Raw genomic sequence first — 16,158 nt, forward strand, 5'->3', positions numbered from 1 at the left:
CTAGCTTCAGGATGACATGTTGCTATAGCAACTGATTTCAGGGGTCTTCTGCGCCTAATTACAAATGAGCAACTATAATATCACTTTCAAGAAGAGTTCTTAGTTGTTACGTGTGCCAAGTTAGTAAAACCACATACTATATACTATGTCTGGAAATTATAAGACCGAAGGAAATAGTATAGAAAGAATCTAAATGAGTAAAACCAGGAAATACATTCCAAGCAATAATAAGAGCCCGGCATTTGTCAACAAATCGGAAATCAGGATGTGTAATGAAATACTTCAGAATCAGAGGGGAGGCAATACTTTTTTCAAAAACTGATATACTGAGAACCAACTTCATAAATGCCTAACTTTTGACCTCACGGTTATTATTAGCCCAGAGTTGAAGTTATGTAATATTAGTCAATAGTTGTGATAACATGTTGTCAAACATTTAATACCATGAAATAAACCAGTTGTTGTTGTTGGTGTGTGGTATGTCATAGTAAAGTTGGTTCTACATTGACAGACTAAATATGTTGTTAAAAGTCTAAAACAGAGTAATTTATAGTTTAATCCATTCTGCACAAAAATCACAGTATCAGTCATAATCATTATTACAATAATGCTGACTGCACTTAAAGGTTGGAATAAAAATTATTGCTTTAGGAAAAAAGAACAAATTAGAATAAATTGAAAAGATTAAGAAATCCATGAGAAACTAATACATGTCAATATGTTTATAAAGTTTGAAATTTACAAAATGACATAGTAGAGATTTGGATATGGAGATAGAGCAAAACAAGCAGTCTGTCGGCTGAGATAGCTTCTGTTAGCAAGGCACATTTAAATTAAAGAACTGAAGATATCATTAGAAAATAAACAATATGTATAGTATTGTATAGCAATCGGACTTTCAACAAGAATTCAAAAATGTCACTTTTTACCAAAAATGACAAAAATTTTCATTAAAATTAGATAATTGAAGATATCATCAGGAAATGAACAAATCTGAGAGAGGTCTTCCTGTAGTACCTATATATATATATAGTATCAAAACAATCAGACGGTTTTTAACAAGTCGAAAATATCACTTTTTACCAAAAATGACAAAAATATTCACCAAAAATGAACAAATATGACAAAAATATTCACCAAAAATGAACAAATATGAGAGAGTTCCACATGTAGTACCTATATATGTAGTATTAAAGCAATCTGACTTGCGGTTTTTAACAAGAAGTCGAAAATATCACTTTTTACCAAAAATATTCACCAAAAATAGAGAATTTGAGATTTTGACATGAAATGAACAAATCTGAGAAAACAACCATCCAAGGTACTTGCATATCAAATTCGAAAACATTCTGACTTGTGGTTTTGAAGAAGAAGTTGAAATTGTGAAGTAAATGACGACGACGAACAATTGGTAATATGATTGTCGACAGCGGAGCTGTAAATATCATGGAGATTAGAAAAACCGAAAAACAGACAAAAGTCATCCTGTCGATTTTGTTTTTGTACAGCGCTGAAGGCTGATTGCAAAGGTTGGTTTAGATTGCCAATCTATACAATGAGACGTACTGTAATAGCAATGTACTCTGAAGCAGCTAACACATTAGTGGCTGTAGACCGTTTTACATGTTCAATGACACTATTCAAGTAAAAAGCACATGTAATAAAAAATAAAGTAATAAGTCAGCAGAACGCGATGAGCACACTCTCACCTACAAACAAACCTTTTGCGAGTCAAAAAAATTTGCAGAAAATCGGTGACCTCAAAAAAGCCATTGTCAAATCCAAAAATTCCTGGCATACACTAATTACTGTAACAGTAATTATCAGATGAGATGGCAAGTTTTAATATGGCAACCAGGAACTGTAAATGATATCAGTTTAAAAAATTCAATGCACTGGTTTTTAATTTAAAAATTTGATTGAATTTGTGTTTTTATTTTCATTGAAACTAAATTTTACTAAAACCTGACAAACACAAAAAAGAAAATGTGATGTACAAGTTGAAAAACATTTAATATTTGCCTTTCACGGCATGACACATTATAAATAGATTTGACCAATTGCATAGCCTGACACAATGACAATTCTCTGGGCCAACCATGTATACATTGTATTACATGAAACCTACGACACAATTTCTATAATTTTCAATTACCTTAAGATAAGTAATAAGTCATGCTTTAATGACACAATTATTGGCGATATAAATAGCAAATTACCGTGTTATATATTAAATAAACTGAGCCTCATGAGGCCAGACAACCTGAAATAATTCAAAAGGTTTCTTTATTCCTACAGTTCATTGTATTTTAAATTGCAAGATGAAACTGACACCAACTGTGGTATTTCAAGCGGACAGCTTACTTTGTAGATTTGGTACTTGAACGCTTACTTTAAACTAAAAGCTCTTTAAATCTCAAAAGAGCTTCAAGTCCTACAGTTTGCCTGCCACAACAAACCATGTAAAATATAAAGTACATTTAGGATTGGTTAATAATATTTCAACTTGACATGTAACATGGTTTTCACATGTAACATATTTTATTTTACTGTAGCTGTTGCTTTCTTAAACCTTCTGTAGATTAAATGGGGGGGTTATTGAGACAAAACTAGTGGTTTTTAATTCTTATTATATTATAAACTTTGCTTTCTATTACTAAAAAAACATGGAGGCTTATAGACAAGGAGTCACTGCAGTATTTTGGAAGACTGTTTAAATCATTATCAACTGAATACACCAAACACTATTCTATTCTAAGGTATATGTCAATGATATAAACAAACTGAATATCACCACTACATGCAAAAGGTTAAAAGGGGTTGTAGCTTTCAGGCATCTCCTAATCTTAGATGTCAGAACTTCGGTTCTTTTCCTAATCCCTGATTTCAGGGTTCATATTCTAATATTCTAATCCCAGATTTCAGGCGACCTCTGGTCTTTCTTCTGATCCCTGATTGCAGGTAACATCTGGTCTGTCTCCTGATTCCTGATTTCAGGCAACCTGTGGTGTGTCTCCTGATCCCTGATTTCAGGAAAGCTCTGGTCTTTCTTCAGGTCCCTGATTGCAGGTAAGCTCACGCCTGTCTCCTGATCCCTGATTTCAAGCAACCTGTGGAGTGTCTTCTGATCCCTGATTTCAAGCAACCTGTGGAGTGTCTTCTGATCCCTGATTTCAAGCAACCTGTGGAGTGTCTCCTGATCCCTGATTTCAAGCAACCTGTGGAGTGTCTTCTGATCCCTGATTTCAAGCAACCTGTGGAGTGTCTTCTGATCCCTGATTTCAGGAAAGCTATGGTCTTTCTTCTGATCCCCGATTGCAAGAAAGCTCTGGTCTTTCTCCTGATCCCCGATTTCAGGCAACCTCTGGTCTTTCTTCTGATCCCTGATTTCAAGAACCCTCTGGTCTGTCTCCTAATTCCTAATGTTCTGACTAGGTACCTTGTAAAGAGGCCAGATAGATAGGAAGGCCCACTGGAAGAATGCTAGCATCTAGAGAAGCATCGTCCACAGTACCGGTGAAATCAACTCTGCAATTCCTATGATTGTGTTAAGCTGTATTTTGATCTCATTTTAATTGAATGATCCACATGCATAAACAATACATAGTGCAATAATACTTTAGTTCCATTCCTAGTCACCATGGTGAAAGTCACACATATAAGTAGTTTTAAAAAAATAATGCTGCCATTATCTAATAATCATATACACTGTAGCTCCAAAATTTAAGACAATTGAGAAGTACGTTATTTCTCAGATTCGCTACAACAATATGCACCATTATATAGCATTCAATCATATTATAGTAGACTTGCATATACAGTGTCGTTTTTTTTTGGGGGGGGGGGGGGTGGTTCAATAAAATAAAATATTATTGTACATGTATAAATGATGAAAACTGGGTTACGGTGAAAGCCTGATTTCTTGTAGACATCCTTGTTTGACACAGTTGCTGATTATCACCAGTCTAGGGTCCAGTGCGTGGGACGATGGTTAACAGACTCATTAATATTCCACCAATCAGCATTATGGTTAAAATCATAATAGTTTATTAGAAACCATGCTGAAACTGAATTTTGCACACTTTACAATATTCTTTGAGATTTTTTTCTACGATAGCATTTGCGAGACAGTGTTGAAGGTGCACTAAAGATACTAGGCTATGAATTGCTTTGAGAATACCAATGAGAGATGCATACACTTCTGATCACAATGTTTTTATGAGTGAGCCCACCAAATGCAGAAAGTTCCTAACTTTTCAAATTGTGCCTTCCTGCCTGGACTACAAACTTTTTCTATACGCACATACAAGGCGAATGCATTCCAGAGTCCTCAGCAATACGACAGTTGTAATGCTCATTTTTGTTAGTGTGCAAGCAATCACTTGTCTGCCATTCACATCCATCTTGAAAGAATGTAAAACCAAAAAACAAACAAGAGACTGCATGCAAGTGTAATCACCCATGTGGGAAACCACACGCAGTTTAACATCACCAAGGTAACCATAGTGTTAATTTAATTCTAATGAAACACCCAAATGTATGATGAAATAATATCCAAAATGAATAATACAAATGTTTAATTTCTCTCAATGTGAAAAGAGCTGACCTTTATGACCTTTATGTATGCATATGTTTAATATGATCAGATATTTCCTTTTTTTATTCCCCTAAATCAAACTGACCTTAATACACACAGCAGTAAAATATAATATTTGTTATGCAAATCTATGTTGACCGTCGACACAATGATTATATGACAATCAAACCCTTGAATCAACTATTATAATCAGTTTCTGATCCAATTTTAAAACAAATGAAAACAAATTGCAGACATGATAATTCCATGAAAAACTCAAACACTAACAAATTTTGGAAACCAAAATATTTTTAACAAGCAGCCTATCGGCTGAGATAGCTCCGCTGTTAGCAATGCACATTTCAATTAAAGAACTGAAGACATCATTAGAAAATGAACAATATGAATAGTATCAAAGCAATCGGACTTACAGTTTTTAACAAGTCGAAAATATCACTTTTTACCAAAAATTACAAAAATATTCACCAAAATAAATTAATTAGAGAATTGAAGATATCATCACAAAATGAACAAATCTGAGAGAGTTCCACATGTAGTACCTATATATGTAATATCAAAGCAATCGGACTTACAGTTTTCAACAAGAAGTCGAAAATATCACTTTTTACCAAAAATGGCAAAAATATTCACCAAAATTAGAGAACTGAAAATATCATCACAAAATGAACAAATCTGAGAAAGGTCTACATGTAGTATCTATATATGTAATATCAAAGCAATTGAACTATTGATTTTTAACAAGAAGTCGAAAATATCACTTTTTACCAAAAATGACAAAAATATTCACCAAAATTAGAGAATTGAAGATATCAACATGAAATGAACAAACCTAAGAGAGGTCTACCCAAGGTACATATACACCGAGTATCAAAGCATTCAGGCTTGTAGTTTTCAAGAAGAAGTCGAAAAAGTAAAACATTGACACGGACGACGACGACGGACGACGACGACGGACAATCACTCATATGATAAGCTCCGCTCGACAAAGTCGACAGCGGAGCTAAAAATATGGTATTTATATCTGGCATCAGGAAATGAATTTAAACTGTCCTCTCACCCATTATGCTTTTCCAGTAAATTCTAAATTTTTATTAACAAATTAGAAATTGAACATTATTTGAGTGTACTAAAATGAAGAGAAAAGACTATGTACTCACAATATATGTCAGGTGATACTTCAATACAAATGCGTGGGAAGACCATATTTTGAGGTAGCTTGTCAATATTATTTTGAAATTAATATGAAAATAATGATGCAATTGTAAATTTTGACAATTGTTTTTTTTTAGTATGTTTAGAAACACAGTCTTGTTTCCAATTTCACACTTACCGCGTGAACATCAACTTGTGTTATCTTTCACAAAATGAACTTGTTTTCATATTTTTTCAAACAATTTATTTGGTCAAAAATTAGAAAAAATACAGAAAAATGTGAAAAACTTTGCACTGAAAAATAAGACAATAAAATTGATGGTGTTCAAATGTAACATAGAATATCATCACAGATATGACAAACATGCAGACATCAGATCAGAAACAACTAGACAAATGCCAGCATAAACAATAGTCATAATATTTTAAAGAAAAATATTTAGGTAAGAAATGTTTGTTTACTATTCAATTGTGAAAGTAGTGAAAAAGCTGACAGCGTGGGATGGAAGTGTGGGAGTGTTTTTATTTACATGTATAGTGGTGACGTGTATCGTGACATAAATACATACATGTATGCATATTTTTAGAATTGATTTTTTTTTTATTTGTCTCGTGACATATGCACAAATGTACCGGAAGGATTGAATGTAAAAAAGGAAATATAATAAGCAAAATGTGATGATCATAAGACCAACATGTGACACATCTGTTGCTAACAAACACTGCAAATATTTAATTCAAACATACTTCCGTTGTACTCTACATTTACTGTTTAATTCATCATGCTACATGCTACATAGCAGCTTTTTTAAAGAGTTTCTACAATTTGTATATACACAAAACTAAACTTTAAAACAGTATAAATACAGTATGTGAAGTGGCAGCCATATTGAAATTTTCTAGCCGGCCACTATGTGTTCATTACTGAAAAAAAATGAAAAGCTATACATAACTAGACTAACAATGGCCAATATGTGGATATCAATATCAAAACATATCTATATTCCAATAACACACCAAGTCAAATATTTGCTGTGTTCATTACTGAAAACATAGTTGAACTCTGGTGACCTTGCCCTTTGTTATATAATATAATTCCCTTTAACATATTTTGTTTCAATATAAATATGCATTGTCATAATTAATTTTGAGTACAAACAAGTTTTGGGGTTGAACCAACAGTGGGGAATCAGTCTACTGAATGTCCTTTAAAGATGTAAATATCTTACAAAAACATTGGTGCCTTATTTGTTTAATTATTTTAAGGGACATAATTTCCAGCTTTATTCAAAGTAATTCAGATATTTTAGTATAAAAACAAATGCCTCATCGCAAAAAAAAAAGTGCTGCATTTAGACGTGAATAGATTCATAAAACATGCAAGATAACAGAAAATCTTAGCTGGCTTTTATCCAAGTATTTTGTACAGGTGTCTGTCAAAAATTAATGATTCACTGAGACAAATATGAACTGCCTCATTGTGTGACTACGACTGTATTATATGAAAAGTAAAAAGAAAAACACCCTTTATGAATAGCTATCATGTTGCAAGCTCTGCTTTGTATGCAAATCAACTTAAATAGTTAGTTGGTGTCCAGTGGAAGGAGAAGTCAACAGTACTGTTGCCTCCTGAAAATCTACATCTTCAAACACTGCAATCTTTGAGGTGCGTTTTTAAACCAGTATTATAAAAACTCTATCATTCTGTTCTAATAGCTGAAACATATTCCTGTGAGTTTTCATTTGTCAAATGAACTGTTTGTCAAATACAGAATACATATATTTTAGAACAATTTTCTTTTTAAAATGTGGATGAAATGTTTTGCTTTTTATGTATTTTTTATGTATTGTTTTTGATTTGATAACTTTGAACTAAACAGATTTTCTATTAGCTTCAGATATTGATCAAAGTTTGGCACCCAGTTCATAGAAGTGCTTATATTGATTTTCTGACATCTTGTTTTCTGTAAAGATTTTATTGGTAGGTTTGCAAATGTGTATCAGACTGTGCAATCTCTCCATGAGTTGGTTTTGAAACCCAGTATGGGATTCTGAGATACATTACCAAGGATATTATTACAAGATAAATCATTTGCTTCATTGAACACATACAACAATGCATATTTCCACTGAGATCAGTGACCTTTGATGTGTATCACCAGTGATCAGTCAAGTAGAAACAGTCAAAATATTTTATCAGATTTTCTCAATTTTTGCATGATATTTTCATACAGGACATCTGTTGTTCAAACTCAGGGAAGACTTTATACTGATGAATAAGGTGACCAAGTTTGATGAAGTTTGGAATAGAATTAGTAAAGTTATTATGCACACAATAACAATTATTAACGACGACGACAACGACAACAACAACAACAACAACGCCGGACAAAATTTTTCCCTTAATATACCTTTCTCTTTCATCTTTGATGGTACGGGCAAGGTAAAAAAATGAAAAGCTATACATAACTAGACTAACAATGGCCAATATGTGGATATCAATATCAAAACATATCTATATTCCAATAACACACCAAGTCAAATATTTGTTGGTGATGAGAGATACAATGGGTCAACCTGACTTGTAACATTATTTTCAATTACTGACAGCATTGTTACTATTTTTAGTACAAATCTGAAAATGTTTTGAACTTATGACATCTGAATATTTCGGACCAGAATAATAATCAAAGGTATTTTTGTATTACATCCTTGGCTTCTAAGACTATAGTGTACCATGCTTTGCATAAAAAAAACGATGCTGTAGAAGGTAGTATGTGCGCATATTTTAGTGCATATAGCAGTGAACATTTTCTGAGTCAAAAATCTGCCTACAATTATTAATTTTAGTCAACAGTATGTAAACCTTTTGGGGGAAACAATACAACCCAATATAATTATATTATACATTGTAACCCAATTAATCCACATTGGGCAAATTCCAGTTTGTGATTTTGCATGTAACGCAACTTCTCCCTATACAATACAAGTCATAACTAGTATTTTGAAAACTGTTTGAATATATCCATACATTTCCATAGTTGGCAGATATGTAAATCCACTCACACACAGTGAACATCCTTTGGTGGTTGTTTGGCCAGAATCGGAAACAGTTCATTACATATTCAGTTACAGACTTTCATATAGATGACCATTTATTAGATGACCAGAATGACCATTTATTAGTTGACCTGATTGAGCATTTATTAGTTGACCAGATTGACCATTTATTAGATGACCAGAATGATCATTTATTAGATGACCAGAATGACCATTTATTAGATGACCAGAATGACCATTTATTAGATGACCAGAATGACCATTTATTGATGACCAGAATGACCATTTATTAGATGACCAGAATGACCATTTATTAGATGACCAGAATGACCATTTATTAGATGACCAGAATGACCATTTATTAGATGACCAGAATGACCATTTATTAGATGACCAGAAAGACTGATACAAAAGGCAACATCAAGGTCAACCGATGTGACCAAGTTTAGAATACATGTACAAGTCACCAGAGGAAAATGTTATGTTCAATTGTAAATATTTAATAATACATCAAACGTGGGAGACATTTATATAGAATAGAAAAAAAAGGGTGGCCATCTAGTTATTTCTAATATGATGAAGTTAAAGAACCAGTATATATTCCATAAATCTGTGCAGTCCAGTACAAGCCATTTTAGTATTCACTGAAATGTAGAAATCACTTTTCATCACAGTTGTTGGTAAAAATGTACGTAATGAATAAATTACAAGGTAACAGATGTGGCAATGTGCGAAGTGATTAATGAAGGTCATTTTGTCAACTGTTTTTTTTTGTTAGTAGTTTTTCTAAAAGTGAAATTATCGGAAAAGTGTTTTTACAAGAATCTGCACATTAACAAAATATGCCAGCTTTTCATGTCAGTCAGCTTGAAAAATTATTTGAAATAATAATAGACAAGCAGCCTGTCGGCTGAGAGAATCTCTGCTGTTAGCTATGCACATTTCAACAAGTCATTGAAAATGACACAGTCCCCGTTAAGTTCTCTTTGTGCTCATCATATTAAAGCGGAGGGGTTGTCGCGAGTGTGTCCTTGAAACTTGAGTTCTAAGTGGCGTATACAACAGATTGTTTATTTACATCAAAACACGTGTTTCGTGTCATAGTAATATGGCCAAAATAAAAACAGCCGTTATTCGGCCATCTTTGATCTGATTATGAAACACACTGATATGTATGATGTGCCAAATACGAATGAAAATGGTACATAAATTGTGGAAATATAGTAGTAAGGCCAAAAAGTCAGATGGCTGTCAATCGGCCATCCTTGACCAGATTTTGAAACAAATTGTCATTGACATGCATCCTAACATGTATAAAGTACATGTATGTGCCAAATTTGAATGAAAACTGACAGAGCACGTCCAAGATGCCGCATAAAAAAACAAAAACAAGATGCCTGCCAGTCGACCATCTTTGATCCAATTGTGAAATAAATCGTCATGGACATGTATCCTAACATGTATAATCTATGTACCAAGTTTGAATGACAACTGACAAAGCATGTCAAAAATACAACATTTTCAAAAAACAAGATGGCTGCCAGTCGGCCATTTTGAATCGAATCACTAAACTACTGCATGTGCATATGTCCCACATAAGGTACTAGGCACATGCAAAGAATGAACGGAATCGGTCCACAGGATTCTAAAATATGACGGACAGACTGACGCATGGACAGACGGACGGTCGGACGGACGGACAGACAGACTCAGGAACTCACGGACGGTCGGGGACATGTATCCTAACATGTATGATCTATGTACTAAATTTGAATGAAAACTGACAAAGCATGTCCAAAATATTACATTTTCAAAAAACAAGATGGCTGCCAGTCGGCCATCTTTGATCCAATTGTGAAAGAAATCATCATGGACATGTATCCTAACATGTATAATCTATGTACCAAGTTTGAATGAAAACTGACAAAGCATGTCCAAAATACAACATTTTCAAAAAACAAGATGGCTGCCAGTCGGCCATTTTGAATCAAATCGCTAAACCACTGCATGTGCATATGTCCCACATAAAGTACTAGGCACATGCAAAGAATGAACGGAATCGGTCCAAGGGATTCTGAGATATGACTCCGGGCGGACGCACGGACGCACAGAGACCGAACGGGGACTAATTAAAGAACTGAAGATATCATTAAAAAATGAACAATATACATATAAAAAGAAACAGGACAAATCTGAAAGAAGTCCACACGTAGTACCTATATATTTAATATAAAAGCTATCAGACTTGCGGTTTTCAACAAGAAGTCGAAAATATCACTTATCACCAAAAATGACAAAAGTAATCATCAAAATTAGATAATTGAAGATATCACAACGAAATTAACAAATCTGAAAGAGGTCCAAATGTAGTACCTATATATGTATTATAAAAGCAATCGAACTTTTGCAGTTTTCAACAAGAAGTCGAAAATATCACTTTTTACCAAAATTTACAATAATATTCACTAAAATTAGAGAATTAAAGATATCATCATAAAATGACCAAATCTGAGAGAGGTCCACATGTAGTACCTATATATTGTAATATAAAAGCAATTGGACTTGCGGTTTTTAACAAGAAGTCAAAAATATCACTTTTTACCAAAAATGACAAAAATATTCACCAAAATTAGAGAATTAAAGATATCATTACAAAATGAACAAATCTGGGAGAGGTCGACATGTAGTATCTATATATATAATATCAAAGCAATTGGACTTGCGGTTTTTAAAAAGTCGATAGCGGAGCTAAAAAGTTGACACAGAGCTAAAAATTAGGTCTGTTTGAACAAATATATCACAAGTTTGTAGACAACAGCAAATTGGACTGAACTGGTTGAAGGATTAAAGCTATAATTGGTGTTGGATAATCTAGTAATGGATTTAATCACAACAAGTAATAAATAAGAGACACACAGAATGAATACATCGTAGATAAAAAGAAATAATAAGGATCATTCTTGAACCACAAGTAGATATGAAACTTAAAATAATTTAAATTCCTACATGTTCAAATGGGAGATTGTTGAGTCTATGCAGGGGTAATCCTAAATAAAGCCAACTAGAAAAGAAAGTTATATTGCATCATGCTATGATGTTTACTTGCATATGCATTCTTAAGGTAGATATGTAGTTTACCTGACAGGTATTTTAATTAGTTAATTAGAAAACCAAGATGCCTTCCTTTGTCCACAAAACTATATATTTTCGGAAAGCTTATTGTATGAATTTTAAAATTTTTTTAGTATTTTTTTTATGGACACTGTAGTTTGAAATATGCACAAAAATGTGATTTTTTGGTCAAAAGTGATTTAAAAAAAATTAGCTCCTAAACCATGGTTCTGTTTCCTGTCAAAATTGGTTTGTTGGTACATCTGTTTACTATGAAGAAAGTGCCGTCTTGAAAACTGTCTACCAGTTGTCAATTTTGCACGGCAGCAGCCCAAATTTCACTACTTCAAGTTTATGCATAAATTAACACCTAGGCGAGTTGTCTGTACGATTGTTGTAACACTGTTCAACCAAAAACAATGCCCCGCCGGCGTTTTGAAGATAAACACATTGTCAATCATTTGTGAAAATTTCAAAACAAAACGTCAAAGCGTCTAGGAGCTATTTTTTTTTAAAGTTCTGGGATGTGCACTAAAAAGAAGCTGAGATAATTGCTAATTTGCATAACAATTCACTCAGTAAGAAATTTGCTAATGCTCATAATTAAAATGGCTGTAACAGTTCCAAATTTAAATGTATTATCGTTTTGTTAAAAGTTAAATACTGTAAAATGACTAATTTTCACTGGGTTAAAATTTCACTGATTTACCATTTCAGGCATATTCAGTGGGGTTTTAAATTCACGGTTTCGTCATTTAGATAATGTGTTCTATGCTAAATTTTACATATTCACTGGGTTTTAATTTAGCGCATTTTCCAGTCAGCGAAATAAGCTAAATTAAAACCCAGTGAATAATTTCCCCCTTTACAGTATAGTGCATAATATGGAAATCCCGTCATTTCTTTTTTTCACCATGTTTCTTTTTTATTATTTATGTACAGCCTTGCTAAATCTTGCTAAGAATTCAAAAGAGAGAATGTTTGCACCTGTTATCTATATTTTTAAAATTGTTTTTGAGTATGTTCCACTATTCACAATTCTACAAAATTTTAACAGTCTATAGCCAAGACTGTTTGGATAATACAAAGCCAAACAAAACATTTCACTCCCAAGTGCCCACAAACCTGCATCTCTACCTTAAATACTTGTATAACTTCAAGTTCCCAGGTTTTTTGTTGTGAGTTATCTAATAATGCCCCAAATGATTCAAAGAAACATTTTGTGTGGATTCTTTTCCATATTTGTAGTACATATAGAATTCCATATTGAAAATGTCTGTGCTATTAATATGCTACCATTACTAATACAACCATATAGACAGTACTAGTCCACAATAACAAAGCTACCATTACTAATACAACCATAGAGACAGTACTAGTCCACAATAACAAAGCTACCATTACTAATTCAACCATATAGACAGTACTAGTCCACAATAACAAAGCTACCATTACTAATTCAACCATATAGACAGTACTAGTCCACAATAACAAAGCTACCATTACTAATACAACCATATAGACAGTACTAGTCCACAATAACAAAGCTACCATTACTAATACAACCATATAGACAGTACTAGTCCACAATAACAAAGCTACAATTACTAATACAACCATATAGACAGTACTAGTCCACAATAACAAAGCTACCATTACTAATTCAACCATATAGACAGTACTAGTCCACAATAACAAAGCTACCATTACTAATACAACCATATAGACAGTACTAGTCCACAATAACAAAGCTACCATTACTAATACAATTATATAGACAGTACTAGTCCACAATAACAAAGCTACCATTACTAATTCAACCATACAAACAGTGCTCGTTCTGTAAGATGGATAGGTCTTCAATTACAACTAAATACTGATGAATTGCAATGTGTAATGTCAAGCAGAAAATTCATCAAGCAAGCTCAAAATTATTTCCTTGTTTTGTGAGAATCTTCAATAAAGAATGTGAATAGAATTGTCTGATAAACATGACAGCATGATGCATATACACAGTTATAAAGCTTTCCAATTCATGGATTACCCTTGGTGTATACTTTATATTTCTTTCACCCAAACATATATGAATATCAAGAATAAAAAAAAAACAAGCAGCCTGTCGGCTGAGATAGCTCCGCTGTTAGCAATGCACATGGCAATTAAAGAACAGAAGATATCATTAGAAAATGAACAAATCTGAGAGAGGTCCACATGTAGTACCTATATGTATAATATATCAAAGCAATTGGACTTGCGGTTTTCAACAAGAAGTCGAAAATATCACTTTTTACCAAAAATTACAAAAATATTCATCAAAATTAGAGAATTAAAGATATCATCATGAAATGAACAAATCTGAGAAAGGTCCACATGTAGTACCTATATATGTAATATTAAAGCAATTTGACTTGCGGTTTTCAACAAGAAGTCGAAAATATCACTTTTTACCAAAAATTACAAAAATATTCACCAAAATTAGAGAATTAAAGATATCATTACAAAATAAACAAATCTGAGAGAGGTCCACATGTAGTACCTATATATGTACAGTAATATCAAAGCAATTGGACTTGCGGTTTTCAACAAGAAGTCGAAAATATCACTTTTTACCAAAGATTACAAAAATATTCACCAAAATTAGAGAATTAAAGATATCATTACAAAATGAACAAATCTGAGAGAGGTCCACATGTAGTACCTATATATGTAATATCAAAGCAATTGGACTTGCGGTTTTCAACAAGAAGTTGAAAATATCACTTTTTACTAAAAATGACAAAAATATTCACCAAAATTAGAGAATTGAAGATATGATCATGATATCATCATGAAATGAACAAATCTGAGAGAGGTCTACCCAAGGTACATATACACCAAGTATCAAAGCATTCAGGCTTGTAGTTTTCAAGAAGAAGTCGAAAAAGTAAAACATTGACACGGACGACGGCGACGACGACGGACAATCACTCATATGATAAGCTCCGCTCGACAAAGTCGACAGCGGAGCTAAAAATGTCATAATAATCTAATGAGTATGCATATCACAGTTATCTTTATTAGCCTGCCAGATTACATGTATTCTAGATTTATGATGTTGGTGAAACTCAGACAAATCAATTAAAGGCCTTAAGTCATGTTAACGAAAGGGCAAACTGCTTGTTAGTATCCAGGGAACACTCATAGCCTTGTTATACTGCCCCGTCTCTCACATGTTGTCTGGAGACTCAACAATCATTCCAAGTAAAGCCCTTTTAATTTTTTAGAAATCGATAATTAAACCTAACAACAGGAAGCTTCAGGCAGTTGGGTGCAAAGGGACATCTCAGTAAAGTCTTACCCACATTCTTTGGACTGTACTGTGAGATATAATTTAGTACAATTTGCAGTGCACACCTACACCTATCTCCATGGTTCCAAAACATAGAGAATGTAAACAGGGCAAAGATCATCACACAAATCTTTTATGGCTGCCGACAAGGAAGAAAAAGAACAACCTACCCATCTGAATCTTGGTAACCTTGGTAACTCTTCTTGGCAGACCCTAATTTCTCTGAAAATTAATCAGAATATACAATTCAGTTAAGTGTATGTAAAAAGCTGCTAATTATTCACCAACATGAAGTGTCCATATTTTTTTCTCATGCTAGGGTGGCAATCAGCTGGACAATGACCAACGATTAAAATGATTAATCACTGGAAAGACTTCATTAAATGCTTGGAATTTCAAGGTAAAATCAAACTTGTTTGTTTTTAAGTAAAAAGAGTAAAAGGAATAACAAAAAACTTGAGGAATTATGGTTGGATGGATTCCATATAATTTAAACAGACAAGAATTTGCCAATCACCAAAAATCCATAGTTGATTTGACAACAAAACTTTACAAAATTCCATACTCACAGACATGTGTTTTTGTCACTATAATTTAAGTTGAATCATTTAAACATTGTATTTTGTCCATTGGAATACGTGCAATTTATCTAAGCACATGTCCTAAGTATTAATTAAACATTGTATTTTGTCCATTGGAATACCTGCAATTTACCTAAGCACATGTCCTAAGTACTAATTAAACATTGTATTTTGCCCATAGGAATACCTGCAATTTACCTAAGCACATGTGCTAAGTACTAATTAAACATTGTATTTTGTCCATTGGAATACCTGCAATTTACCTAAGCACATGTGCTAAGTACTAATTAAACATTGTATTTTGTCCATTGGAATACCTGTAGTTTACC

The 16,158-nt window shown here is 33.0% G+C and overlaps 1 protein-coding gene across 2 annotated transcripts in view; it reads right to left on the minus strand.

Moving 5' to 3' along the window:
* LOC100374406 (uncharacterized) overlaps nt 1-16,158 on the minus strand; it is a 179,566-nt gene that overhangs the window by 141,423 nt on the left and 21,985 nt on the right. For both annotated transcript variants that reach the window (XM_085502610.1, XM_085502611.1), the window contains exon 2: nt 15,419-15,470. In XM_085502610.1, the coding sequence (XP_085358736.1) occupies nt 15,419-15,470 (52 nt within the window). The remainder of the gene's footprint in view (nt 1-15,418; nt 15,471-16,158) is intronic.

This window comes from Saccoglossus kowalevskii, chromosome 8 (genome assembly GCF_978046115.1).
Source record: "Saccoglossus kowalevskii chromosome 8, keSacKowa6.1, whole genome shotgun sequence".
In the NCBI taxonomy this organism is placed as follows: Eukaryota; Metazoa; Hemichordata; class Enteropneusta; family Harrimaniidae; genus Saccoglossus; species Saccoglossus kowalevskii.